This window comes from Peromyscus maniculatus, chromosome 11, assembly GCF_049852395.1.
Source record: "Peromyscus maniculatus bairdii isolate BWxNUB_F1_BW_parent chromosome 11, HU_Pman_BW_mat_3.1, whole genome shotgun sequence".
NCBI classification, from domain to species: domain Eukaryota; kingdom Metazoa; phylum Chordata; class Mammalia; order Rodentia; family Cricetidae; genus Peromyscus; species Peromyscus maniculatus.
Genome location: NC_134862.1, coordinates 62,082,344 through 62,109,103, shown reverse-complemented (window position 1 = coordinate 62,109,103; position 26,760 = coordinate 62,082,344). Strand labels below are relative to the sequence as shown.

The 26,760-nt window shown below is 47.3% G+C and overlaps 1 protein-coding gene across 4 annotated transcripts in view; it reads right to left on the bottom strand.

Moving 5' to 3' along the window:
- Positions 1-26,760, bottom strand: part of Nmnat2 (nicotinamide nucleotide adenylyltransferase 2) — a 206,943-nt gene that overhangs the window by 31,760 nt on the left and 148,423 nt on the right. For all 4 annotated transcript variants that reach the window (XM_076547636.1, XM_006979925.4, XM_076547635.1 and 1 more), the window contains exons 2-3: positions 2,876-2,964; positions 2,089-2,156 (exon numbers count right to left, since the gene is read on the bottom strand). In XM_076547636.1, the coding sequence (XP_076403751.1) occupies positions 2,089-2,126 (38 nt within the window). In that variant the 5' untranslated portion in view covers positions 2,127-2,156; positions 2,876-2,964. The remainder of the gene's footprint in view (positions 1-2,088; positions 2,157-2,875; positions 2,965-26,760) is intronic.

The window sequence follows — 26,760 nt, the reverse complement described above, 5'->3', positions numbered from 1 at the left end:
GTTCCCAAGCCCCAGTTTCCCTCTCTGTAAAATGGGAAGAATCTAGCACAGGCAGGTTGGGGAAGATGCTGGTGTGAGTCTCCCTGAGTTTAACCCCAGCTCGGCACGCTTTGGAGTGCGGGAACTCGGGAAATTTTGTATGCAGGGTGCCTTGTGCTTATTTTCATGTGGAAAAGGGTCTTCAGGCTCTTACAGGATTGTGATAAGAATTAAATGACCCGGGGGCTCATCAAGCCGGGACGGAACAAGCCCTGGAGAAGTAGCCCCATCGACCTCAACGGGGTGGTGCCGTATCTCGAGGCTGGAAGTAAGGCATGGCAGCTAGTCTAGAGGGTACAAACCACAGGCCAGCCAACTCCTCCAGCACAGGAAGCTGGGAAGTGAGCAGGGATCCTGCCCCAGACTGATGCCTCACTTGGCCTCAATTGCCAACTTAATGAGCTGCTAAATTGAGATATTTCTGAAATGCTCTCTTAGCGGAGGAGCATCCCTGTCCATCCCCTGCCAGGCACCTGGTGTTTCCTGGAGTTGAGATCTAAGTGAAAATGAAGGGGCCTGCCTGCCCTCACCTGGCTCCTCCTGCCCTGCCCCTGTGCACACAAGTGTGGGAGGTGAGCCTGAATCGGGGCTAGCCAATCAGCTCCCCTCCCAAGAGCTCATCCCCAGGCTCCTTAGGCATCTCAGTTCTGATCTTCCAAGTGGGGCAGGTGGTAGGCGCTCGGTAAGTATTCATCGGATCAATGAAGGAATTATTCCAGAATCTTCTAAAAACATCCAGGCAGGAACAGCCTCTGCCCAGTATGTTCTCCCCTGGATTCATTCCCCACAGGCAATTAGATGTGGTTTCTAACCCCGACTTGATCACAGATGGACTGTCCTCCAGACTTCTCCGGGGCTGTTTCTCAGCTGAGAAAATGCAGCCACTCTCTACCCAACTGTGTCTTTTTTTTCTTTTTTTAGGTTTATTTTTATTTATGTGTGTGAGGGTGCCTGAGTGTAGGCCAGAGAGGGTGTCAGCTCCCCTAGAGCTGGAGTTACAATAGTAAGCTGGCCAAGGTGGGTGTAGGAACTGAACTTGTTCGTGTCCTCCGGAAGAACAGCAAGTGCTCTTAACTGCTGAGCCATCTTTCCAGTCCTCAGCCCAAAAGAAAGTCTCTCAAGGGTGAGGCTCCCTATACAAATCACTGCGCAGGCCCACATGGACCACTGCCTAATCATCACCGTGGCTTCCCTTCACGGTCTTCAATTCTGCCGACCCATCCCTCCTGGGTTAACTGCATCCCTCACTCTGAGGCCAATGCCCCTCCCTTCACGGAAACTTCTAGATGCCGCTTATTTTTTTCACTGTAGGAAATTAAAGAGCAAATGATGTGCCATTATTTTTTTTTTTTAAACACCATCTTCTCATGCAAATTATAACGGTAGGAACTTGGGGGACATGATTAACATAATTAGTAGAAGCTTGCTGTAATTACACACTGCTGGCTCAGAGCACGGGAAGGGCTGCCATCTTATCTGTACCGCTAGTCTAAAGGGGGAGCCTGTGCTGGGGGGGGGTGTGTATGTGTGATCAAGAAGCCAGCTTCTGGGTTGAGTTGGTAGAGATGCCCTAGAGAGCACTGCTCAGCAGCCCCACACCTTTGTCCAGGAGTCAGTGTGGACCCCTGAGGGACCCTGAGATCAGAAGTGGGCAGTAATCAAGGCCACGGACTTTCTCTCAAAGGAAGTGATTTGTGGGTGAGAGTTAATGGAAGTTGGTGGGAATGTGAATGAAAGGTTTTGGGATTTGGGGGCCAGGTTCCTCCCCCAGGGATGTTTTTGGAAACTCTAAGAATCACCCCAGGACCCACAGATACAAAACTCCCTAAGCTAACTCTTTAATTTTGTGAACTTGGTTGTTTGGTTCAAAAATGAACAGTGATCAGTTGGGCCACCACTGGAGAGCTGCCTAATTAGGGCCAGCGTGGGGCTAATGTCTCTCCTACTTCCTCACCCTTGTGAGCTCCAAATTACCGACTCTTCCTCTTTTCCATTCCATCCCAGGAAGCCCAGGACCCTTGGCCTCTGACACCATCATCCCAGCCCTACCTGATCCAGTCGGAATTCTGGACGGCCAGCTGACACATGATGAGACGGTGCCGGCTGGACACAAGGCCCTGGGGAGCAACGAAGCCGTGAGTAGAAGGTGGCCTCAGTCTCCCACAGCACCCAGAAACACCAGCATAAACCACCCCAATACGAAGTGCAGCCATGTTGGATGGTAAGAGGAAATGAGAGATTGACTCAGTGACTCGTCCTTTAGTCACACACACAGACATTGAGTGACAGGGGAGAAGGGAAGGGATGGAGGATGTGTGGTGTATGCCGCTGCATCAGAGTCCGAACCAGCCAATGCCTGCTCTGCATAGATCTAAGGTTTGACCTGGGTTAAGCCCAGTTACCCTGCTTTAGTGAAGAGAGTGTCTGTGGGACAAACAGAAGGGACTGGTGAGTTCCCACCTTTTGGGGGGACCTGTGGCAAATTATAAGAGGCAACTGGGATGCTTTTCCCAAAATTAAAATCTCAGGAACGATTTGTCCAATGCAGCGAGCTCAGCCCATAACCCGCGCCAATCTGGAGCCCGGCACAGTCACATGGTGCAGGCATACTTGCTCCTCTCTGTGAGCAGCTGGCTGTGGTGGGCAGCTGGCCCTCCAGCTGCGGCCAGATACCCAGGTCTGACCGGTGGACCTGGGATGAAAGTCAGATGCCTACTGCTAGGCATTTAGCATTTCCAGGAATGTCCTCAGAGACCACGGTGGGGCAGTTTTATCCAGGGGAGTGGTCATGAGGAGGGGGGGAGTGAAGGGAGAGAGGGCAGAGGAAGTGGCCCACCTGTTTTCCATAGGAGTCGTGGACAGGAGAGACAATCCCACCGATCACAATGAATCTTCCGGTCTTGTGCAGATAATCCCTGGCTCTTTCTAATTAAGAGAAGAAAGTTGCATATCACAAGAGAGGAAGGGTGTGGATTAAAGGCGATAATCGAAATCAATCAGTTGGGCGCTCAGCCCCCTAAGGTTTGGTGCTTACTATTTAAATAGAAGGTGTCAACTTTCAGAGCAAATGGCGGTGACTCAAAGGTTTGGGAGGCGGACCTTAGCCCCAGAAACGAAAGGATTTAGGACTTAATCTTAATTCAGGGCTTAATCCAGTGGTAAGGAGTCTGTGTTGGAGGACCCACCGTGGCTGGAGGGCTTTAGAACAAGCACCTCATTAAGTGACATTCAGAGCCGCTGATTGGAATTGCTCCTGTTGTCACTGCAGAAATTCCTCTGAACAGAAAAAGTAAGCCTCCTTGGAATATGAAAGATTGCCTCATCCAATTACCAAGAAGGAAGAAATAAGGAGACAAATGTAAAGGGCCGTAGACATAATCATAGAGAATTAACCACCAGCCTAGCGAGTCAGCGGTTGCTTGAGAAGGAAAAAAAAAAAGCCTAGCTGAACAAAAGCCTCCTTTTAGGAGAATCGTGTTGATTATCCAAATGGATCAGGCAAGGCCAGGCTCACTTTCATGAGAAAAACTAGTGGACCAGAAAGGCTTTGAAGTCTGGTTGTTAGCTCCCGCCACGCCACGGCAGCAGCCTGCCTCGGCCGCCGAGGGGTTACGTCACCACCACCGCCGCCCGGTGCCTTTCCACCGGAGCTATGGACGAGTGCATCCTTCTAAAGTGCAGGTGGGCCACAGTCCCCTCTCTTCTTGCCCTTCTTCCTCGGATCTCTTCCCCGTTCTCTCTGTCCGTTCCGTCTGTCTGTCTGCTTGCCTCTCCCATGTCCCTGCTCCCCCACCCCCACTGAGCTAAATCTCCAACCCCAGATTGTATATTTTTTAAGTTTTCTATGTTTGTGTATGTGTGTACATATTTTTGTGGAGGTGGGAATTGATTTCCTCATTTACTTTTCACCTTGCTTTTACAAAAGATTTACTTTGTAATTGTGTGTGTGTGTGTGTGTGTGTGTGTGTGTGTGTGAGAGAGAGAGAGAGAGAGAGAGAGAGAGAGAGAGAGAGAGAGAGAGAGAGAGAGAGAGAGAGCAAGAATCTGCACATGTGTGTGTAGGTGCCAGAGAAGTCCAGAAAAGGGAGTCAGATCCCTTGGAGCTGGAGTTACAGGAGTTTACGAGCCGCAGGTGGATGTTGGGGTGAACTTAGGTCCTCTAGGAGAACAGTGCTCACTTTAATCTCTGTGCTAACTCTCCAGCCCCCTCTATATTTTTGAGACAAGATCTCTCACTGAACCTGGAGTTCACTGACTGTCCAAACTAGCTGGCTGGTGAACACCCCCGCCCTTTTAAAATCTTTTATTATTATTATTATTATTATTATTAACATATTTGATTTTTCGAGACAGAGTTTCTCTGCACAACAGCTCTGTCTGTTCTGGAACTCACTTTGTAGACCAGGCAGGCCGGCCTCAATTTCACAGAGATCCCCCTGTCTACCTCCGGAATGCTGAGATTAAAGGTATGCGCCACCACGCCTGGTTTTCTGCCATGCTTTTTATATGTATGAGTGTTTTGCCTGAACGTATATGTGCACATCATGTACATGCCTGATGCCCTCAGAGGCCAGAAGACGGCTTCATAGCCCCTGGAACTGGAGTTACAGATGGTTGCTGGCTGCCATGTGGGTGTGGGGAACTGAACCTGTGTCCTTTGTGAGAGAAGCAAGTGCTCTTAACCTCTGAGCCATCTCTTCAGCCCCGTGCCTGTCTTTTTAAGTGAATGCTGAGGAGGCTCAAAGTCAGGTCCTCCAGCTTGAGGCAAACCCTGCACCCGCTGAGCCACACAGGGGAAATCTGTGAGAGAAAGGGTGGGGGCGGGGCAGCAAGGCTGGTTGTGGATTTTACGTCAAGCTTTCACGACCTTGGTGGCTCTCTCTGCATTTAAAAAGAATTCTCACCCACCACAGTTGCTTCCTTTATCCCTTCAATGCAAAATCTTTTTTTTTTAAAAAAACAATTGATTATTTTTTAACATGTTAGTTTTTTGTTTTTGTTTTTTTCAGAGTCAATGTGGGAGGCTGTACCTATAATTCAACACACGGCATGGTTCCTCTCACTCCTCTCCCACCCAGGGTCCCCATTGCACGAACAGCCTCGCACCCATGCAGCACATTTGTTCCACTGATGAACCGTTGTGCACGGTCTACATTAGGATTCATTCTGTGCTATAGAATTCTGAAGGTTTTGCTAAGTGTGGGACACAGATCTATTATGCAGCAGCCCCACGCGGAGTATTTCACTGCCTTGAGTCTACAGTGCTCCACCTATTCCTTGTCCTTCCCACTGGACCTCTCTGACAACCACGGTTCTTTTCACTGTTACTTGAGGTTTGCCACAGCTAGGGATCAGAATGATCCAGCATGCAGTCTCTTCAGACCGGCTCTTTTCACTAAGCGCTATGCATTTAAGTTCTCCATGTCTCTCCACGCTGGCTAGTTCTACGTCAACTTGACCCAAGCTAATGTCATCTGAGAGGAGGGAATCTCCACTAAGAAAATGCCTCCATAAGACCAGGCTGAAGGCAAGCAAATAAGGCATTTTCTTTTCTTTTCTTTTTTTTTTTTTTTTTCAAGACAGGGTTTCTCTGTGTAGCTTTGAGCCTTTCCTGGACTCATTTCGCTTTTTTAAAATCCTTTCATAGGCCTGTTTTATTTCCCCGGGAGCCCACTGAACAACTTCTATCAGATTGTATATTTTTTAAGTTTTCTGTTTTTGTGTATGTGTGAACATATTCTTGTGGAGGTGGGAATTGATTTCCTCATTTACTTTTCACCTTGCTTTTACAAATTTATAATTGTGTGTGTGTGTGTGTGTGTGTGTGTGTGTGTGTGTGTGTGTGTGTGTGTAGCCCTGGCTGTCCTAGAACTCACTCTGTAGACCAGGCTGGCCTCAAACTTGGAGATCTGCCTGCCTCTGCCTCCCAAGTGCTGGGATTAAGTGTGTGCACCACCAGGCTGCTGCAATAAGCACTCTTAACTGTTGGACCTTCTTCCCAGCCCCCAACTTCGATTTTGAAAGATGCGCTATTACTTCACTCGTCGAGTCTTATTTTAATATTTGAATGAATTCCATGGCCCATCTTCCTGTCTCTTAGCCCTTCGTGCCTGTCTTTCTCAGGATCAGATCCATCTGGCCCTTGGCTGCCACAGACTCTCAACTGCGGTGAGCCAGCTCCTCCTGACTCTCCCCTTTTCTTCCAACAAGTGTCTGTTTACTCTTTGTTTATCCATGACTTAAAAGCCCAGCTCCTTCTCATGTCCAGCATGTCTGGTCTGTCCAGCATGATCCTCCTCTGGACTTATTTTCCTCACACTTCACTATGAAGCCAGTCCAAGGGACCTGGAAATTCTCTCAGCCACTCTCCTGTTTTATGGATTTCTCAAAGACAGACACATTGCTGAAGGTGAGAAGTCCCAAGTGCACAGGCAGAGTGGGTGTGAGGTTAGGGTATCATAGGAGAGGCACACTGGACCAGAGATGATTCACACTAAGTTCATGTAGGTCAAACAGTGTGTGTTGACGTTGCCTTTGAATCACTGTGTGGGTCCCAGGGTGCTCTCATCTGACTCCCATGCCAAAGACATCTTTGATTCGAAAACACCCAACTGAGTGACTTGTCTGTTGAGCAATAGGTATTCAGTAAGTAAATGTTCTCACACTCAAGCTCATGAAGCTGTCAGTGCTCACTCTTGCTCCTCTAAGATGTCCTCTAAGTGACCTTGACTGCCCACTCCATTCCGTAGACCACATTCAGGATATTCAGGGAATATCCATTGTTCCATTGAATTGTCTTAGTAGCTGTGACTCTTTCCTCCTGGCCAAGATAAATGACTCGGCTGCTTGCAACGCTTCCGAGTTCACTGTCTCCTGGAGAGGCAGTTTCGGAAAGGAAGATCCCAACTCTGAGTCAAGGCACTTCAGCCAGGAGAGTTACTGTGATTGCGTAGCTCAGTTCAATTTAGGAAATGCTGATGGAACATAAAACCCACAATGGGTGCTAGAGGATAAAGTTGACTTTATTCTCGCTCCTTTTTTTTTTTTTTTTTCCCAGAGCTGAGCACCGAACCCAGGGCCTTGCACTTGCTAGGCAAGCACTCTACCACTGAGTTAAGTCCCCAGCCCCCCATCTATTCTCTTTACTGGCCATGTGTGCACAGGGCCCACGTGTCTAGAAAACAGTTTCACAGCAGTCTTTCCCAACCTGTGGGTCTTAGAAGCTTTCCAGTCCTCCTTTTGAAATGATCCCAGAACCTTTCAGGGAAAGGAGTGTGGTACAGATGTCTTATTGAGGGCTCCTCACAGTCCCTTATTCTCTGAGGTTTGACTAGTTGTGTGGCTTTGTATTAAGTGCTTTCTACCGCAGAAAGAGTCCTGGATTTGACACACGGCAGTTTTCCATGTGCCTTGTTATTCTCTGACTTGACTAGACTGTCAGGTAAGGAGGGTTTTCAGCCTCCTAGACAAGTGGCCAGGAACAGGTAGAATCTTTTTCTTCTCTGTTTCCCAAGGAGATTCCAAATGTGTGAGAAATCTGCCTGGGATGACCTAGGATGTATGGGCTGTAGAAACCACACCCAACTTGGGACTGGAAGATGTCCAGATCACAGGCAAGTCTCTTAATTTCTCTGGGCCTTAACTTGTCTATCTCTAAAATGCCTTCTGTGTATGATTCAAAGATCAACTCAAATTATAAATTAAAAAAATGCACAAAGCTATTCATACTAGGTCATGCTTGTAATCCCAGCACTTGGTAGTAGAGGCAGGAGGATCAGGAGATAAAGATTACCCTCTTCTATAGACTCTTGTCTAGAAAATAGAAAGTTTCCAACTCACTCTATGAAAATTGTATTATCCTGATACCCAAGCCAGAAAAAGATAATATATAAAAGGAACTGCAGACACATACTGTTAGGAATATTTGTACAAGAATCATTAACAAAATATTAGTAAAACAGGACCCAGATATATATGCATAGAAAGAGTCACATACGGTGACCAAGTGGCATGTACCCCAGGGAAGCCAAGCCATCTGGATATTTGAAATGCCATTCAGTGTAACTCACCATTGTCCTAGTCTACTCTCTGTCACTGTGATAAACCAAAGCAACCTGGGGAAGAAGGGTTTGTTTGGTTTACACGCCCTGATCACAGGCCATAATTGAAGGAAGCCAAAGCAGGAACCCAGAGGCAGGAACTGAAGCACAGACCATGGAGGGGTGCTGCTTACTGGCTTGCTCCCCATGGCTTGCTTAGCTTGCTTTCTTATAGAACCTAGGACCACCTGCCCATGGCTGGCACTGCCCACAGTGGGTTGGGTACTCCCTCAATAATCAGTAATCAAGAAAGTGTCCCACAAGTATGCCCAAAGCCAATATCGGGGAGGCAGTTCCTAATTGAGGTTCGCTCTTCTTAAGTGACTCTAGCTTGTGTCAAGTTGACAAAGTACAACCATAGGATAAAGAAGAAGATTCACCAGTGGTGGTGGTGCACACCTTTGATCCCAGCACTTGGGAGGCAGAGGCAGGAGGATCTCTGTGAGTTAGAGGCCAGCCTGGTCTACAGAGCTAGTTCCAGGATAGCCAGGGCTACACAGGGAAACTTTTTCTCAAAAAAAAAAAAAAAAAAAAAACCAACAACAAAAAGAAGAAAATTCACCTCATCCCATCAACATGTAAAAAGTAGTTGACAAATTCACGCTTGACTTGTGATAAAATTTTAGTGAAGTAGGAACCACGAGACACTTTCTTATCTTGATATGAATATCTGTAAAACCCATGGCCAACGCACTTGAGGGATGTATGCACCCATCACTGTCCCTTGACAGAGTGCCATCCGTGTAGTGAGTACACAAGGCAAGGAAAGGAAATAAAACACATGAGTCCCAGAAGAAAAATTAAAAACTGTAGATGACCATCTTCTTAGAAATCTCAAGAAATCCACAAAGCAGCTCTTAGAACTAATGATTGTACTGGGCTCAGTGAAGTCAAATGACAAGATCCATAGAAGAAAACTAAGTTATTTGTTTGTTTGTTTGTTTGTTTTTGAGACAGGGTTTCTCTGTGTATCCCTGGCTGTCCTGGAACTCACTCTGTAGACCAGGCTGGCCTTGAACTCACAGAGACCCACCTGCCTCTGTCTCCTGAGTGCTGGGATTAAAGATGTGTGCCACTACCACTCAGCAGAAAACTAAGTTATTTCCATACAATAACAATCAAAATAGAAACACAAGGAAATTTGCATAAGTCTCAACACAATAAAGATTTTTCCCCAAAATGATATGTAAATGTAATGCAATTCCTATCAAAATCCCAGCACGACTTTTAAAAGTGAAAATATAAAATTCACTTGGAAAGCCAAGGAACTAGAAAAAGTCATGGTGGCCCTTTTATCTGTAAGAACCAAGTAGAGGAAACAGCCAAAATGTCCTACGGTCTGAAAATGGCTAACACACCATTTCAAACTGTGGTACACACACACCCTGGAGTACTAGTCATCAGTAGCAGGTGATGATAACAATACAGTCAACAGTCTGGGTGCGTTTGCGTCAGACTTCTCAGCACTGTGGCTGGGACCCAAGAGAACAGCTAGAGGAGGAGGGTTCATTTTGGCACAGCATGGCTGGCTGGTTCTGTTGTTTCTGGGCCGTGGGGAAGCATCATGGCAGAGGCATGAAAGGTCAAAGTCACTCACCTCGTGGAGACTAGGAAGCAGAGAGCAGGGGTGGGGGCATGGACTCTGGGACAAGACACTGACTGCCCTTCAAGACACACTGCAGGACACCACAGCTTATTAGCCATTTCCCTATTGTGGGACATGTGTTCATTTTCTGTACTCGGCCCTACCTCTGGAAGTTCCTATCACCTATCAGTAATGTCATTGAATTATAAACCACCAGGGGATTAATATCATGGATGAGTCAGAGCCCTTGTGATCCAACCACTTCCCAAAGCTCCGCCATTTGCACTGGGGACCTAGGCTTCAATATACAAATACTTCATATCCAAATTACAAGAGGTGCTTAGAAACAATAGTAAGCTTTGTGAAGAAAAGGTAGTCTCAACAGGCTGTAGATGCACGATTCAATGTATATTACATGGTCAAAAATTAGTATTCGCCAGGGAGTAAGGCAGGGAGGAAGGATGGGGATGACTTAGAGCTCCAGTGAGATCTTTGTATAATGGACCAGGTTTTGTCTGTTTGTTTTGTTTTTTAAAAGACTCTTATTTTAAGTTATGTATATGCATGTGATTGTGGGTGTGTGCATGTGAGTGTAGGTGTCCACAGAGGGCAGAGACATCTGAAACCCTGGAGCTGGAGATAAAGGTGTTTGTGAGCCACTTGACATGGGTTCTAAGAATCAGACTGGGGCCGAGTGGTGGTGGCCCACACCTTTAATCCCAGCACTCAGGAGGCAGAGGCAGGTGGATCTCTGTGAGTTTGAGGCCAGCCTGGTCTACAGAGTGAGATCCAAGACAGCTAGGACTGTTACACAGAGAAACTCTGTCTTGAAAAACAAAACAAAAAAATCAAACTGGGGTCCTCTTTAAGGACAGCACACACTCTTTTATTTATTTTCCTATTAGCTTGATACAGTATAAATTCTTATCCTAATAGTGAAATGTTTGACTGAGGCTTGCCCAGTGATTGAGTCAAACCAAAACTTATTGTAAGCCACAGTCATTCTAGGGTCCCCCTTGCTATATAGCCTCCCTGGTTCTGTGGGTTGCAGTTTGATTGTTCTTTAAGAACAACACACACTTTTTTTTTTTAATTGGCCATTCAGTTCTTTATTAGACCATCAAGTGTTTTAGACAGACACAGTATCACAGCTTCACAGAGTTAAACAAACAGCACACATTCTTAACCACTGAACCATCTCTCCAACCTCATGAACCAACTCTTGTTCTTAATTGCATTGTATCTAAATCTGTACATGTGGTAAAATGCCATATACTCGATGCCAATTTACACATGTACATTATGCCAATGTCAGGTCCTCATTCTGACACTGTACTATAGTTACACAAAATGTAGCCACTAGGCACTGAATGTTTGTGACCCTCCCAAATTCATTTGTTGAATCCTGAACTCCAAGGTGTTGGTATTGAGAGGTGAGGATTTTGGTAGGTGAGAGTAGAGAGTGTAGCTGGAGTTTTCTCCAGTCCTGCCTGGCGCACGGTCAGGACAAATCTCTCTCACCCGCCAGTCCCGCAGCCGCTTAGACCCAACCAAGTAAACACAGAGACTTATATTGCTTACAAACTGTATGGCCACAGCAGGCTTCTTGTTATCTAGTTCTTATATCTTAAATTAACCCATTTCTATTTATCTATAAGTTGCCACGTGGCTCATGGCTTACCGGTATCTTAACATCTTCTCCTGGTGGCGGCTGGCAGCGTCTCGCTGATTCAGCCTTCCACCTTCCAGAATTATTCTCTCTCCTTGTCCCGCCTATACTTCCTGCCTGGCTACTGGCCAATCCGTGGTTTATTTACTAACCAATCAGAGCAACACATTTACCATTCAGAACATCCCACAGCAGGAGAGTGAGCCTGTGAGAGTGGAGCCCTCAGGAATGCCTGTGCCCAAGGCGTATCATATACTCCTCTGTTGCCCTCCCACGGTGTGAGGACATAATGGAAGAATGGATTCTCACCAGACATGGACTCTGCTGGTACCTTGACTTGGGTCTTCCCACCCTCCAGCACTGTGAACAAGGTATTGTGTTCTTTGCAAGTTCTCCAATCTAAGGTGTCTTGTTACAGAAGCTCAAAAAGACTAAGACAGAGCTGGGTGGCGGTGGTACATGCCTTTAATCCCAGCACTGGGAAGGTAGAGGCAAGCAGATCTCTGTAAGTTCGAGGCCAGCCTGGTCTACAGAGTAAGTTCCAGAACAGGCTCCAAAACTACACAGAGAAACCCTGTCTGGGGGGTGGGGTGGGGACTAAGACGGTAACCGCTGGTAGAAACTAAATGAAGGAAGGCTACATGAATGGGATGTCTCTGTCTTATCCTTGCAACTTCCTACAGATGAATAATTATTTCAAAACAAACTATTATCTAAAAGCTCATAGTAAACCACCAGATGTTACATTTTAGGATAGTACTGAGCAAATCCAGGCAAATGGCCAGCAAGCTGGCTCCAATTAGGTACCTCTGGAAGGTTCCATTTTTGCTGCTGTTTGGATTCCAACCTTTGGAGCTGTGACGTGGCAGCCCTGTGCTCAAATTTCCTCATGTGTATCTGGAATCAGGTTGCCAGTGGAGCCGGTGTCTGGTGAGTCTTGCTCCTCCTGTGTGTTGCCTTCCAGAAGGATTCACGGTGGGAGAGCCATAGAGGACAAACAGCTCCCTTGAGAACAAGCACTCGCTCAGCAGCTCAGCTCTCACAACTGGTCAGTTCCCGAAGTTCACCTCCCAGTCCCAGGGCACTGGAGATCAGGAGTCAATGCATGAATTTCCGGAAGACTCACATTCAAGTCATGGCAGTCATGTTTTGTGGGACTGTAGTCCAGTGTCCCTTGGTGGGGCTTGTTAGAATCTAGATTCTGATTCTGAGGGTCAGGTGGAGCTTGGGGTCACAGTGGAGGTGAGAATAAGGTGACAAGGGCTTATCCAGGCCCAGAGGCAGATCCTTGCCTTTGTGTAAAGCGTTGCTATTTTGTTCATCTGAATGTGAATTTTTATGAATTAATTTTAATGTTTAAAAATCCTGTTTATCTGCTGATGAGGCGGCCCAGCAGGTGAAGGTGCTTGCTGCCAAGCCTGACGACCTGAATGTGTTTCCAGGACCCACATGGTGGAAGAAGAGGACCAGAGAACCAGCTCTCAAAAGCTGTCCTCTGAGCTGGGCATAGTGGCGCACGCCTTTAATCCCAGCACTCGGGAGGCAGAGGCAGGTGGATTTCTGTGAGTTTGAGGCCAGCCTGGGCTACAGAGTGAGCTCCAGGACAACCAGAGCTACACAGTGAAACCCTGCCTTGATTGAAAAATAAAGTTATCCTTTGATCTGCACACACACACAGAGTAGTACATCATACATACACATACACAATAAATAAATGCAAAAATATTGTTTCCCTTTAACTGTTGAGTATAAGGATGTCCCTTAAATTTTGCACTGTTCTCACCTAGTTTTAGCATGTCTAACAAGCTCCCAAGTAGACCAACACCACCGGCCTACAGACTCCACACTTGTGTGTGTGGTGGTGGTGGGGGGACAAGCCACTGTAAGATTAAGGTACCCCCCCCCCCCACATCCACACAAAGCTGTCTACTTTCCTCCACTCTCCCACTACCTTGCATAACAAGGGCCTTTCTGGGTCTTGGTAGGAAGCCAGGCCATTGGCAGAGATGTAGCTCTGGAATTTAATTTCATGCCAGGCCTCCCAAAATGCATTCTATTTTCATCCATATACCCCAGGGAAGGAGCCAAATTGCTCTAAAGTTTACTCTCTGGTTTGATGGCTCTTCTTCTGCTCTCATGGAGGAGACCAGAGTCAACAGCTCCACTGTCCTTTCTGTCCTTAGGACCCTGGAGACCCACCATGGCCCCTGAGACCCAGGCCACTGAGACCCAGTGAAATCTCTGTCCTGATAGCTACCGCTAGATTGACCAGAGACATCACAGCATAGGTGATCTGCCTGTTGTTAAAAATTCAAAAGACAGAGCAGCCTGCTGGCTTCTCGGTGAACCTGGCTGACATTTGTGACCTGCTCTCCCCTTCCAGGCAGGGGTTCATGGAGGGAAACACTGCATTCAGGGTGTCATACTAACTCAATTTGTCCTTTTGGGTTGCAATTAGAAATGACCCCAGCTTGTGTTCACAGCTGGTGCTGACCGTGTTTTCCTTGTTTGTGAATTGCACAGAGGCTGTCTGGATGTGTAAACATTCTAAATTGCAGAAAGATCAGACATTGGGTAATAAGGGAAGGACTATAGCCATGAGTCCCTCTAGGCAGAGTTATTTCTGCTTAGGGATTATGAAAAATAATTCTTAAAGGAGTCATCCCTGTGGCCTTCCAAACTGAACCTTGAGCATCCAAACTGAATCTCTAGCAAAAATGTGATGAGATTTTACTTTGTCCAAGGCTCTGTGCTAGCCGCTGTGAGGAAGCTGGAGAAACAGGACACAGTCTCCATCACCAAGGGGTTTGGAGGGTTTGAGGAGTTAGAACAGCACTGATAACAACAAAGGAAGCAGGTCACTTAGGCGACCAAGGACTCCACGGGGGCGTCATCCCAGAGGATGGGGTATGGTGGCCCATGTAGCCTTCTGAGAACTCATGACCTCGGGCAGGGAACTGGCACCAGGGAGAGCATGGTAGCTCATACCTGGTCATCACAGCGCCTGGAAGGCTAAGGAAGGAGAGTGCCCTGAATCCAAGACGAGCCTGGGCTACATAGTGAATTCCGGCCAGTTCGGCCATAGAGCGAGACTCTGTCTAAAACAAACAAACATCTTTATTTTCTGTGTTCCTGTGCTCTGACGTGGGAGTCTTTCAGATCTTGAACAGGCAATTGTTTCAGAGTTTGCCAGTTCCTAAAGGTCTTCAACAGTGGGCCATTTGGCACATCTTTAAATCAGTCACCGGTCTCCATCCATAGCATCCTAGCATGGTGGTATACACCTGTAATCCCAGTATTCTGGAGGCTGAGGCTGGAGGATCGCAAAATTCATGAGTTAGAAACCAATCTAAAGTACATGGTAAGATCCTGTCTCCAAGCAAGCAATCGAAAGAACAGAGGGCGGACCGACACTCATTCCAGGGATGAGGCAATCCAGCAGACGAGCTGAGTTAGGGGTGAAGGCTCCATATCTTCCCTCAGTAATCCATAAAAAGTCAGGAATGCCAGCTCCTCTGAGCTGGTCTTTGCACAATGTGTATGTGTAGCAGATGATCACGATATATCCTATAAATACACACAACTGCCATCTCGGTTAAAGATGCCTGAGGGACCGGAGATGCAGCTCAGTGGTCAAGTGTACTTGCGGCTCCCCCAGAGGACCTGAGTTCTCTTCCCAGCACGCATGTCAGATAACTGATAACTGCCTGTAACTCCAGCTCCAGGGGATCTGATGCCCACTTCTGGCCTCTGAGGGCACCCACTCACATATATGTGCATATGCACAGACACACATAAACACACATAAATAAAATAAATCCTTTTTAAAGGAACTTAAAATAATGATCAGAAAAGAAAAATGGAAAAATAATTATGTCACTATTACCCATTGTCACTTGGCCCATCTTTCTGGTTTTTGTTTTTGTTTGTTTGTTTGTTTGTTTTACCATGTGGACAGTCTGGAGAAGCAGGGAGCTAGGAGATCACATTCTCCTGGTAGATGAAATAGATGCTCATACCAGACCCTCCCCCATGAGCTTATCCATCCTGATAGGTTTCAAGGGACATTTCTACTCAAATCTGAAATAGGCATTGGGCAAGGGAGGGGTCTAGGAACATAGCTGATTGGTAGAGCACTGATTGGTCTGGCATGCGAAAGTCCTGGGTTCAAGCTAGTTATGGGTTTGAGCTTCACCGGAGCCACTGGGCTTCCTCTTCCTCTCTCCTGGACTGCCACGGACAGCTGCTCATCGTCAAGTTGGATGCACACAGTGCCCTCCTGTTGCCTGCTTCATGGCCTTCACTGTAGCCATAGACAAAGCAATGGAATAGGAAGCCCTTGAAGCTCTTTTTGAGAGGTTTTGTTGTTGTTGTGGTTTGGTTTGATTTTTGTTTTGTTTTGCTTTGGATCCAGGGCCTTGAGCATGCCAGACAAGAGCTCTACTACTGTGCAGTATCCCTAGTCCTCTTCTTCCTTTTTATTTGGAAGTAGGATCTCACTAAGTTGTCCAGTCTGATCATGACATCACTCTGTAGTCTTGTGTTTTCAATTCTCCTGCCTTGGCCGCCCGAGTGCCGGGATTACCAGCACGAGTCACCCTGCCCAGCTGAAGGGGTTCTTGGTCCTATTTCTCTGCCCCAGGAAAGCAAGGGATGGAAGCTGGTTTCCTGAGGACGTAATGGGGTGCCCAGATCTGGTGTGTTTTCCTCCGCTAGTCTCTGCAGCCAGTGGTGGAGCAGAGGGGTGGTCCGGATCTGGATGGAGATGAGGACCCGGCTGAGGTACCCAATCAGGGAGCAGCCGGCAAGGAAGCACCTCTGGAGACAGAACCTTTCTCTCGCCATCTCTGCCTCCCTTCAACTCCCCACCCAACACACGCAACTCGGGCTGTCTACACTCATGAGAGAGAATAAGAAATGCTTCCCAGAAGCCCTCGGCTGCCTGGATGTGGTCCACTTCCTGATTTCCATTTCTCCCTTAGTTCTGGCAGCTGTTCCCGGCCGCCCTGGGCTGGCTGCGGGTAATGCAGATGGCGCTGTGGCTCCCTGGCCACGGCTGACCTCTGTTGGCTTCGGGGGTCGCTGAGGAGCTGAGGAGCTGAGCGCTTTGTCTTCACAGCTGGGACATGATTTATGACTCTCACTTCCTTAGCTGTCACTTTAAACAGCCCTCAAGGAGTGAACTTCTCCTAGGTCCCCAGCCAGCAGGAGCCATCCTTGAAGTCTGGTCCCATATAAAACCTTTCCCAGAGGCCATTCCCCCCCAAACCCTCTACATATGGCTCTTAGTGCCTGTGATCCCAGCACTCTGAGAAGCAGAAGCAGGAGGGGCAGGACCAGTTTGAATCCAGCCTGGCCTATACAGTGAGTTTTAGGCCAGCCAAGCCACAGAGTGAGGCCCTATAGCAAAAACACAAATTAACAAACAAAAATATCAAAATAGCAGAAACAATAAGTAAATAAACAAACAAATAAATAAATGACTCAGGCACGTGGCTGGAATTCCGCCATTTGATTTGTTCCGAAGACAAGGTCTCTCTGTAGGCCAGGCTAATCTCAAACTGGTGATCCTCTGCCTCAGCCTCCTGAGTTTGGGGATTACAAGTAAGTATTACTATGCCCAACCTCAAAATTTATCCATTTCAAAAAAGACGTAATTTTTTTTTTCTTCAGAGGTAGAAAGCTAAATGTGTGTATGTATTTACATAAATATAAAACTAAAAATACATATAACACAAACTAAATATAAAAATAGGACAAAAATGAAAAGGTCCTCTCTTTAGTGAAACCCCAAAACACACGAGAGAACTGTTTTAGAATCTCTTAGACTATAATAGTGAGTGGGCTGGTACGGGATGGAATACAAGGTGAGGAGACAGACTAAAGACGGAAGCCACCAGGGCTCCACATTCGGGACTGGGTTCCACTTTAACCAGTCTGCCATCCTCCACCTCACTGACCTTTGCATACTGCTCACCCCACAGGCTTCTTTTTTTTTGGTTTTTCGAGACAGGGTTTCTCTGTGCAGCTTTGCGCCTTTCCTGGGACTCACTTGGTAGCCCAGGCTGGCCTCGAACTCACAGAGATCCGCCTGCCTCTGCCTCTTGAGTGCTGGGATTAAAGGCGTGTGCCACCGCCCGGCTCCCCACAAGCTTCTTACTCAGGCCCGTGGAGGCTCTGACTGGGTAAATCCAGGACACAGCTTCGTTTCCGCCAGCTGGCGCGGGTAGACTGTAGAGAACTGTAGACCAGTTCCTTTGAGTGGGGCTGTGGCCAGGCTGAGGTGGTAACGGGGATTAAAGGTTCTTTTTGCCCTAAAGAACACTGTTGGAGGACCAGGGAGATGGCCCAGCAGTTTGAGGGGCTTGCTCAGTGGTACCCCACACTCAATGCCTGGAGCCTGCAGCAAGGTGGGAGGGGGGATTACTCCGCAAGGTTGTCCTCTGACCTCTACCCAAGTGCTGTGGTACTGACACCCACCCCCACACAGACAATAATAAGGACAACAAGTGTCTGTGAAGAAGGCTATTGGGAAACCATCAGTTCCTTGTCGCTGTATTACTGATAGGCGTTTTCCCTCTCTACTTCCCCAAGTGGAACTGTCCTCCCTGTCCGGGAGCTCCCTTCTAGGAGCTGACCAGGCTGGCTGGGCCATTTTTTTGATTTTCACATTAAAAGCCTCATGTTCCAGGAGAGTTTTGTTTCTAACAGATGGAACGGTTATATGGCGGGGTTGAGTAAATGGCCCTCTAAGAACACCCACCAGGAACCTCTGTCATGGAAAAGGGGACTCTGCTGATGTCGCTTCAAGATCTTGAGATGAGGAAACGACCCTGTTTTTAATCTGGGTGGACCCTTAAAGGGCTCCAGGGAGGGTCAGGATCTGAGGAAAGCGACAGCAGAGGCCGAGATGAGGAGATTGAAGGGCGCCACAAGGCTGATGCCTGTTGTGGAAGACAGGAAGGGGCCAGGAGATGAGGAATGCAGATGGGCTCTGGATTTTGAAAGAAAGAGAACCTTGCCCAGGGCTTTCCAGAAAGAGGGCATCTTGATTTTAAACTTTGTGCAGTGCAGGACCCCAGAAATGCTGGGCTGGTGACAGGGACGGCAAAGGAATTTACCAAGCTCTAAGACGAGAAATCTGTGCTGTAAGCGAGCGCACTTCTGGCCATTTATAATAACAACAGCGGGACATGAACACATCTGGTTGGTCACCCTCTCCGTCCCCAGATCGGAGTGTCCTGTGACCAGTGCACTACTCATGTACAGAGTCAGAGTTGTCTGTTCTCAGCACAGGACGGAAGAAGGAGAACTAACCACAGCAGATGTGGAGAAAGGAAGTCGGCTCACAGGAAGTGTGCCGTTGGGGGATCTTTCAAGGACATAAAGAACACAATTTTAGGATCATTCTACTGTTATTTTTATGTTCCTCTCTGGGGGTGGGGGCAACTAAAACTAAAACTGCACCGTAACTTAGCAGCCCCAAATCAAACCTTTGCAATCTTTTCAGACCAACTCCCTCCTGGAGCAGATGAACATAATCGAATCATCCTGGGTTCAAATCCTGCCTCTGACATTACCAGCCAGGTAACCATGGCTCACCTAACTTACACAGCTGTTCTGACTGCCACACATCTCTATCTAATCATATATTAGATTTAGAGGGTTGTGATTTTTTCCCCTTGGTTTTTTGAGACAGGGTTTCTCTGTGAGGTCCTAGAACTCACTCTGTAGATCAGGCTAGCCTTGAACTCACAGAGATCCCATCTGCCTCTCCTCCTGAGTGCTGGGGTCAAAGGTGTGCGCCACCATCGCACTCTTAATTATTAATTACATTTTTATTAACATTACACCATTGAGGGTTGTAATATTAATAAAAAGAGCTCAGCAAGGTGCTGGGGTAGTGTGGCTCAGTGGTATAGTGCTTACCTAACATTTCAAGGCTCCGCCTCAGTGTAGTTCCAGCACTACATGCCAAAACAAAACCAAACCCCCTTAACAGCATGCCAGCACCCAGGGAGTGTGGGCCCTATCTTCAGCGTCTGGAACAGGTCCAGTCATGTCTCTGGCGAGGCAGGCAGAAAGGGATGAGGAAAACTAAAAAATTCCTTTAAAAAGTATAGCCATGCATGGCGGTGCAGCGCTGTCATCCCTGAACCCTGGAGCTGTGAGAGTTCGAGGCCAGCCTGGCCTATGTAGTAAGACCCTGTCTTGATAAGTAAGTAAACAAGCCAACAAGAGCAACAGATTCACTATATGCAGCCCCTGTGTGCCAGAGAAGATGAAGTCCAGGAAGTCTCCCTTTGGGCCCACAAAGCTTACTGTTTGCCCCAAAGAGATGCTGGTCCCTAGTGCCCCTTGCCTCTTTTGACAGCCTGCCCACCCCACCACAGGAAGGATCGTTCCCAGGCGGAACTGGGAAGCCACCTGCTGGGCCAGCGGCCGGCCGAGTCTTACCCTGCTCTTGGCTTCTCTTTAATCAAAAGGAAACAGAGGGTTCTGAGTACGGATACCCCTGGGAGTGGTGGCAGGTTGTGTTTGGGTAGACAGATGTGCCTGAGAACCTCAGCTGGCAGCTGAGCTACCAAGCGTGTTCCGATGATAGATGAGTGAGAGAGCAGCAGCATGCCAGACGTGCCAGGCTGGATCACGCTAGCCAGGTTATTGAGTTCTGTTGGCGCAGGACATAAGAGGTTTCTGCTTCGGTGGATGAGGTGGCTTCGGGAGGTTTGATTTGTCCTCTGAAAGTCTCCCGGAAGCTTGGTCGCTTCTCTCCCAGCTGACCTGAGGCAGACCCAGGAAACACTATTGAGAAAGGGATTGGAACGGCCTGGCCTGTTAGGACTGTGATGTGGAGCTAGAAGTCACTCCTCAGTATTACTTAAGGCAAGTCTTTAAAATGATGCTAAGGAGTGTCAGCGAAGATGAGGGCGAAGCGCACATCCACCCCAGAGCTGGTGGGAGGATAAATTGATGAAGCCTCTTAGGAAAGCAATAGGGCACCCAGCATCTATCAAAATGACAAATGGGTAGGACCTGTGACCTGGCAATTCCATTTCCAGGAATCTATACTACGGGAAAAACTGGCACATGGGCAGAGATGTGTTCAAGGGGATATTTTACATCAAATATGATGTGTGATAATTAAAAGTCGAAACCAATCGAACAAAACTCGAAAATAAATAAATAAAAAAAAAGCTGTTAGAAAATAATGTTACGTACATTCAAAGGAATATTATATATCCATTAAAAGAGAATGAGGTAGACCTATCTGGTCTGGCGTGGGAAGGTCTTCAAGTCACATTGTTAGGTGTGGAAGGGGTATGGGGGGACACTAAATCATAAAACAATGCTGGTAGGACGGGACATCTAGATAAAACTGTATGAGGATGAAGCAGAGAAGGAAAACAGAGATAGGGGAGAGACTGGATGGCACGGGTCAGTTTCTCTGACTCACACCCCGAACAGAAGGGAAAATGGGCAGAGCCTAGGGGGTGGCTGACACAGAGTCCCCTGGGAGAGAGCCAGGCCAGGTGGCTGCAGCCAGTGTGACGTCAGGAGGACATAAGGAACAGACAGGAAAGAAGAAGCTTTGGATGTGGGTTGAGCCTTTAGTGCATTTTGAGCAGGAGTTTTAAGGCGGCTGCTCTGAGTTATGCTTCTGAAAAAGCATTGTAGGAAATAAGGGCAGAGGCAGTAAGAGCAATTAATTAAGAGAGGATTCCAGGAATCAGCAGAGGCAAACCTCACTAATCTCCATGCCTCGGGCCACTTACGCCTAAATTAGAGATGCTAATATGTAAAGGAGTGGATCCTAAGATGTATTTTTTTTTCTTAAAGTAAGAAAGCCTACAGCCCTGCATTAAATAGTAAGATTGTATAGTGCAGGGCCACTATCTATAATCTCAACAACTATAACCCCAACACTCAGGAGACAGAGGCAGGAGGATCAACCTAAATTCAGAGCCAGCTTCGTCTACACAGTGAGTTCCAGCCCAGCCAGGGCTACATAGTAATAACCTGTCTCAAAAACAAAAAACAAAAAACCAGTCAACGAGACTGAAGAGCGTAGTGCTGTCTTAGCTGTCTTAGTTTATGTAAGTCTACTCTATGATGTTTGCACAGCCACAGAGTCACTGAATGATGCATTTCTTAGACTGTGTCCCCATTAAGTGATATAAGACTGCTTTACAATAGAATCCATTTTTTTTTAGTAGCTCACTACTTATGCAGATTCGCTTTGTTATGATTGCATGTGATCTGGGTAAATTGTGTTTGCAAAACAAGGTAGTTTAGCCCACAGCCTGGTTGTGACAGGGGTAGTGTGTGGAATAAGTGGTACTACTGTCTCCCCAACCTCAAAAGGCAAGAGGAGACCCCAAGAGGCACAGCCATCTGCACAAAATCCATGGAGCAGGGTCCCAGAAGCTAAAGTTACAGCAGGTCAGGCCATTTTTCACTCCAATTTCAAGTATTGCAAAGACCATCTCTCAAGAGAACCCTCTCAGCGTTTTCTTAAAGGAAGGTGGGTACCTTTGACCTGGTAATCTTGGGCATTCACCCCATGTGACCCACGTTCCATTCTTCAAATGTAAGAAATGAGCGTTATGACCTTTTGCCTAAAGGGAGTTTTAATTAAAAGAGAAAGAGAGAGGGACTAGGTAAATCTGGAGCCTGAGCCCAGGTGGGACTCAGGCAGATGTTCCAAAAAGCATTCTCGGGATGCCAGGTTCTTCCTTCTAACAGATTAAAGGCAGCCTGGCCAGCCAGCTCGTTATCTCTTTAGCTTAGCTTCCTGGGCTTCAGCGTCCTAGCTCTGCTTTCGAATACTCCTTCCATGAAGCTGGACCTGGGAGTCCAGCGCTCAGGAGACGGCTGGTGGGTTTGAGACCTAACTAACCGGACTGACTATATAGTGAGTTTGAGACCAGCCTGGGCTACACATCTAGACCATGGCTCAAAAGTTAACAAACAAGCTGGGCGTATGACACACATCTTTAATCCCAGTACTCCGGAGGTAAAGACCAGTGCATCCCTGTGAGTTCAAGGCCAGCCTGATCTACAGACTGAGTTCCAGGCCAGCCAGGGCTACACAGATACACCCCGTCTCAAAAACACTAAAATAAAATAAAAGTAAGAGGTAACAAACGGGACAAAACAAAAGCTTTCAAGGAGCCAGTGTGGCATCCCATCTCGTCCCAAGACTCTGGATACTCAACTGTCATCTGGCCATCGTCTAGCAAACTGTCTTCAGAATGCCTTAGACACGGAATCTTAACTACTCCTCCCTACATTAGGCCAGTTTGAATCGAGTGCATTCAGTCTACTCTGGTCCCCTCCAACCTCCAGTATTTTTCCTAAGAAGACAGGAAAGACTGTCTGACCCTAAGAGATTTCAGACCCAACGTCCTTAGCCAGGGTTGCCTGAATCCCAAAGCACACTTGGCAACATCTACAGATGTTTGGGGTTGTGACAACCAAGCTGGCCAAGTCCTGACATCCAACAGGTAGTGGCCAGGCATGCGGTTGAACATCCTAGAATAATACACTGGGTAGCGCCCGACTAAAGAATTATCTGTTCCAAAGTGGGCCTGGTGTCAGAGACCTGTAATCCCAGCTCTTCTGGAGGCTGAGCTAGGGAGATCTCAAGTTCAAGGCCAGCCTGAACCACTTACAGAAACCCTTCTCAAAAATTCATCTTTTTTTTTTTTTTTTTTTTGGTAAAAGGAGGGGGTGTAAATAGCATGCATGAGGCTCTGGGTTCAATCCCGAGTACCTCCCACTCCCCCAAAAGTTCTAGCGAGTTGCTAGGGTAGTTGTTTTGGACAAGGCTCCTGTGCTGGGCCACACTGACTAGGATTGGATTTCAAGTCCAATCATTCACAGCAAAGTTCCAAGTTCCGCAGCCTCCATGTTGGAACTAGGTTGTTTATGTGGCCCGAGAAAGCAGGGATAGAGAGATCAGCTACATTCCCAAGCAGGAGGCTTGCAGGCACAGTGATGTCCCTTTGTCCCCGTCCCCTCACAGAAAAGGAAGTAAGTGATGCTCATCAGTCTTGATTCTATTTCTCAGTCTACCTGCGTCCACGGCACATTGAAATGACCCACCTGTCAGCTTTTCTTTCTTTCTTTTTCATTTTCTACCTTTCAGCTTATTTTCTGTCGATAATCCAACCTTGTCTACTTGGCTCATCAGAATACTTCCTCTAGCTTATAAACAAAGTGTTTCTGGGTTCTGGAACTGAAAATAAGGCTGATTTAGATCCGTAAACTGGGGCCAGCCAGATGGCTCAGTTGCTGAAGGATCTTGCGACCAAGCCTGAGGACCCAGGTTCCATCCCCAGGACCCACGTGGTGACCAGAGAAAGCTGCCCCCCCCCAAAGGTAAACTGTTCTCTGACTTCCACAAACTGCTGCAGCATGTGTGCACCCCCTTGCCCCCAAGCCCACAATAAAAATAAATACAGCGTAGTGATTAAAAAATATTCTTAAGTTGTTATAATTCTGTCCTTTGACAGATCCAAGGTTGATGACGCCTGTCTAGACACATGAAGCAAGGCCCCCATCTGAAAGGCTCAGCAGTAACTAACAAGGTTACTGCAGATGGAAGAATCATGGCCTCAGAGGAAGCGAATCAAGGCATCAGTATTTCACACTGCCCTGTTTCTAGCACAAGAGAACACTGTTGGAAAAGCGACCAAGCCAAGACCCAGCACGACAAACGCTCGCCTGGTGAGGATGTTTCCTTTACAGGAAGACCGCGTGAGCTCAGGGCTAAGGTCTCCCTTTAGTCTTCCAGCCCATGTGCCCAGCTCAGTCTGCTTCCTTCCCTGTTCTACAAGGCAAAGGTCAGTCTCCTATCAGGCCTCCGTGCTTCAGAAATCCTCCTGCTCCAACAGAGGAATGGTTTCTGCGGGCAGCAGTCAGAGTTGAGGCTTTTGGAATGAGTAGCCCAGGCCATTGCCGGAGGGGAGGGAGATTTCTGGCTGAAGATCAAGAGAGACCCTTTCTCCTCACAACTCCTAATTAATTAATTGGTTCTTTATGAAGAGCTGTAAGGGAATGATTGCTACCACCAGCAGTGAAAGGATTTTTAAGCAGTCTTGTATTTTCAAATCCAGAATAATGTTACATAATAATCAGGCGAAACTTATTGCTCTGGCCCCTTGCCCCTGCTGGTAAGGGTTTTTTTTCCCTCCAGGAAGTTCAAACGGCAAGGACCTCTTTGTACTTCCTAGCAGGGGGTGGACAAAGAGGCTTTTCCCCAGCCAAGCTCTAAGCGGGACCTCTTCTTGCTTCTCAGAGGGATCCGCTTTATAACCCAGATGACTGGCAGCCATGAAATCTATTTTGTTCCCAGTGCCTGAGAAATGGGCCTCATCTAAGGTCCCCATCCCATGCATGCACACGTCTCTCCTCATGGTCTGTCAAATTTAGCCACGATAAATTTAGAAATTTATAAACACCGCGAGATAGAAAAAGCAGAATTTTTTTTTTTCTAGGCACATTAGTCACAGGCTTGGGTGGGTTTTTGTTTGTTTTTAGATGGAACATAGATTTATTAAGGAAAAATGAGAATGAACTCTTGAGCTTGGGAGGGGCTCAAAGGCAGAGAAACCGGGAACTTAGGTTTTTAAAATTTCAGAGTTGGGCCACTAAGGTGGCCCTACAGATAAAAAGCCTGCAACCCGAGCTGGATTCCTGGGAACCACATAGCGGGAGGGAGCAAACTGAGCCCTACAAATGGTCTTCTGACACACAGAGGCGCTGTGTGTGTTTGTGTACACATACAACATGTGCAATAAAAATATAAAACGGGAAACTTTTCACTTGCAAACGAGTTACAGAAAGCATCAAGAGCTCGCATAGTCCGTTCTTCCTGCCCCTCCCCCTAATAAACTGCACCTTATTTATTTCGTTTGCATGCGGGGCGGGGCACGAATGCACGTCACTGGAGTAGAGGTCAGAGGACAATGGGCCTCGTGGGAACTGGTCCCCTCCTCCCATCTCATGTGTCTTAGGGATGGAATTCAGGTCCTCAGGCTTGGCCATGAGCACTGCCACTCCCTGAAGCCATCTAGTCGGCCCAGCGTTGCCCACTTGTTCATCTCTTACAACCTTTATCATTTCTGTTTCCGTATCTTCATATTAAACTATTGGTAGTAAGATGCACTTAAAAAAAAATACTGCAATATACGTAACAGTTCATCAAACTCTTATGTTTCTCACTAGAGAAAGGGCCAACATTTGACAAATGGCTTAAAATTTGGGCCAAGAGAATGAAATCCTGCCAGGGTTCTCCCAATAAAACTGGATTCAAATCTTGACTCCCCTGCCTTCTAGCCATGTGACTCTGGGCACCTTGTGACAGTACTACTTCCTCAAGGGTCACTGTGAGGACAGGATCTGCTAAGCCAAGTATGACAGTGTGCTTATATCAACACAGCTCTCTATTAGAATTCCCTCCAACCTTTTTTTTTTTTTTTTTTTTTTTGAGGCAGGGTCTCCTGTAGCACAAGCTGGCCTCAAACCTGAGGATGGTCTTGAACTCCTGATACTCTGGGCATCCACTTCCCGGGTGCTGGGATTCCAGGTGTGTGTAACCATATCTGGCCTCCTTTTCATTTTATTGTTATCATTCAGACCTATTGGTTTTCATCATTTCTCCAACCAGTGTCCTTTCCTGTGAGGCTGGGTCTGTTTTCAATGTCAGATTTGCCGCTAAATACAAGCCCCCTAACTTCTCTTACCCACTGCCAGCCTCGGCTGCCTCCCGATCTCCTAACACACAGGCATCTTGGTATTCTGGGGCGTTTATAAGCATAGGGAACGGAGAAGAATGTAGTGCCCGTCTTATAACATGAGTGAAACACCTATGCTTTAAAGCGTGAAGCCACGGGGAGTCCGGCATGCCTGACGTCACACACTTCTTAGCAGTTAAGGAGCTGTAATCAGAGTATTCCTCCCAACCCCAAAGAGAAGGGAGCCCTTGGCTTCCAGTACCGGGGTCAACCAGCCAAACTCTCTTACCAGGCACGGATAAGCGGGTGTTTGGTTAGTAAGGAACAAGAAAACATGTTTAATACCAACTTGTCAATATTCCCGGCACTCTGCCCAGATGTTTAGATATTTTCTCTTTTAAACAGTTCTTCTTTTGACAGATAGGCCTCTGAATCAATGGCTTGTAATAATTAATCACTGATTATTGCTACGGGGGCCCCAAAGGGGGAAGGCTGGCATAAAGGATCCGAAGCAGGAGCTCTGGTGTCCAAAGCCTCAGTTCCCGCTGGGTTTTTTTCTCCAGGGACAGAGGGCCTTTGATGGGTGACAGCTCCACACGGCACACTGGTGAAGCAGGCTCACCTAAC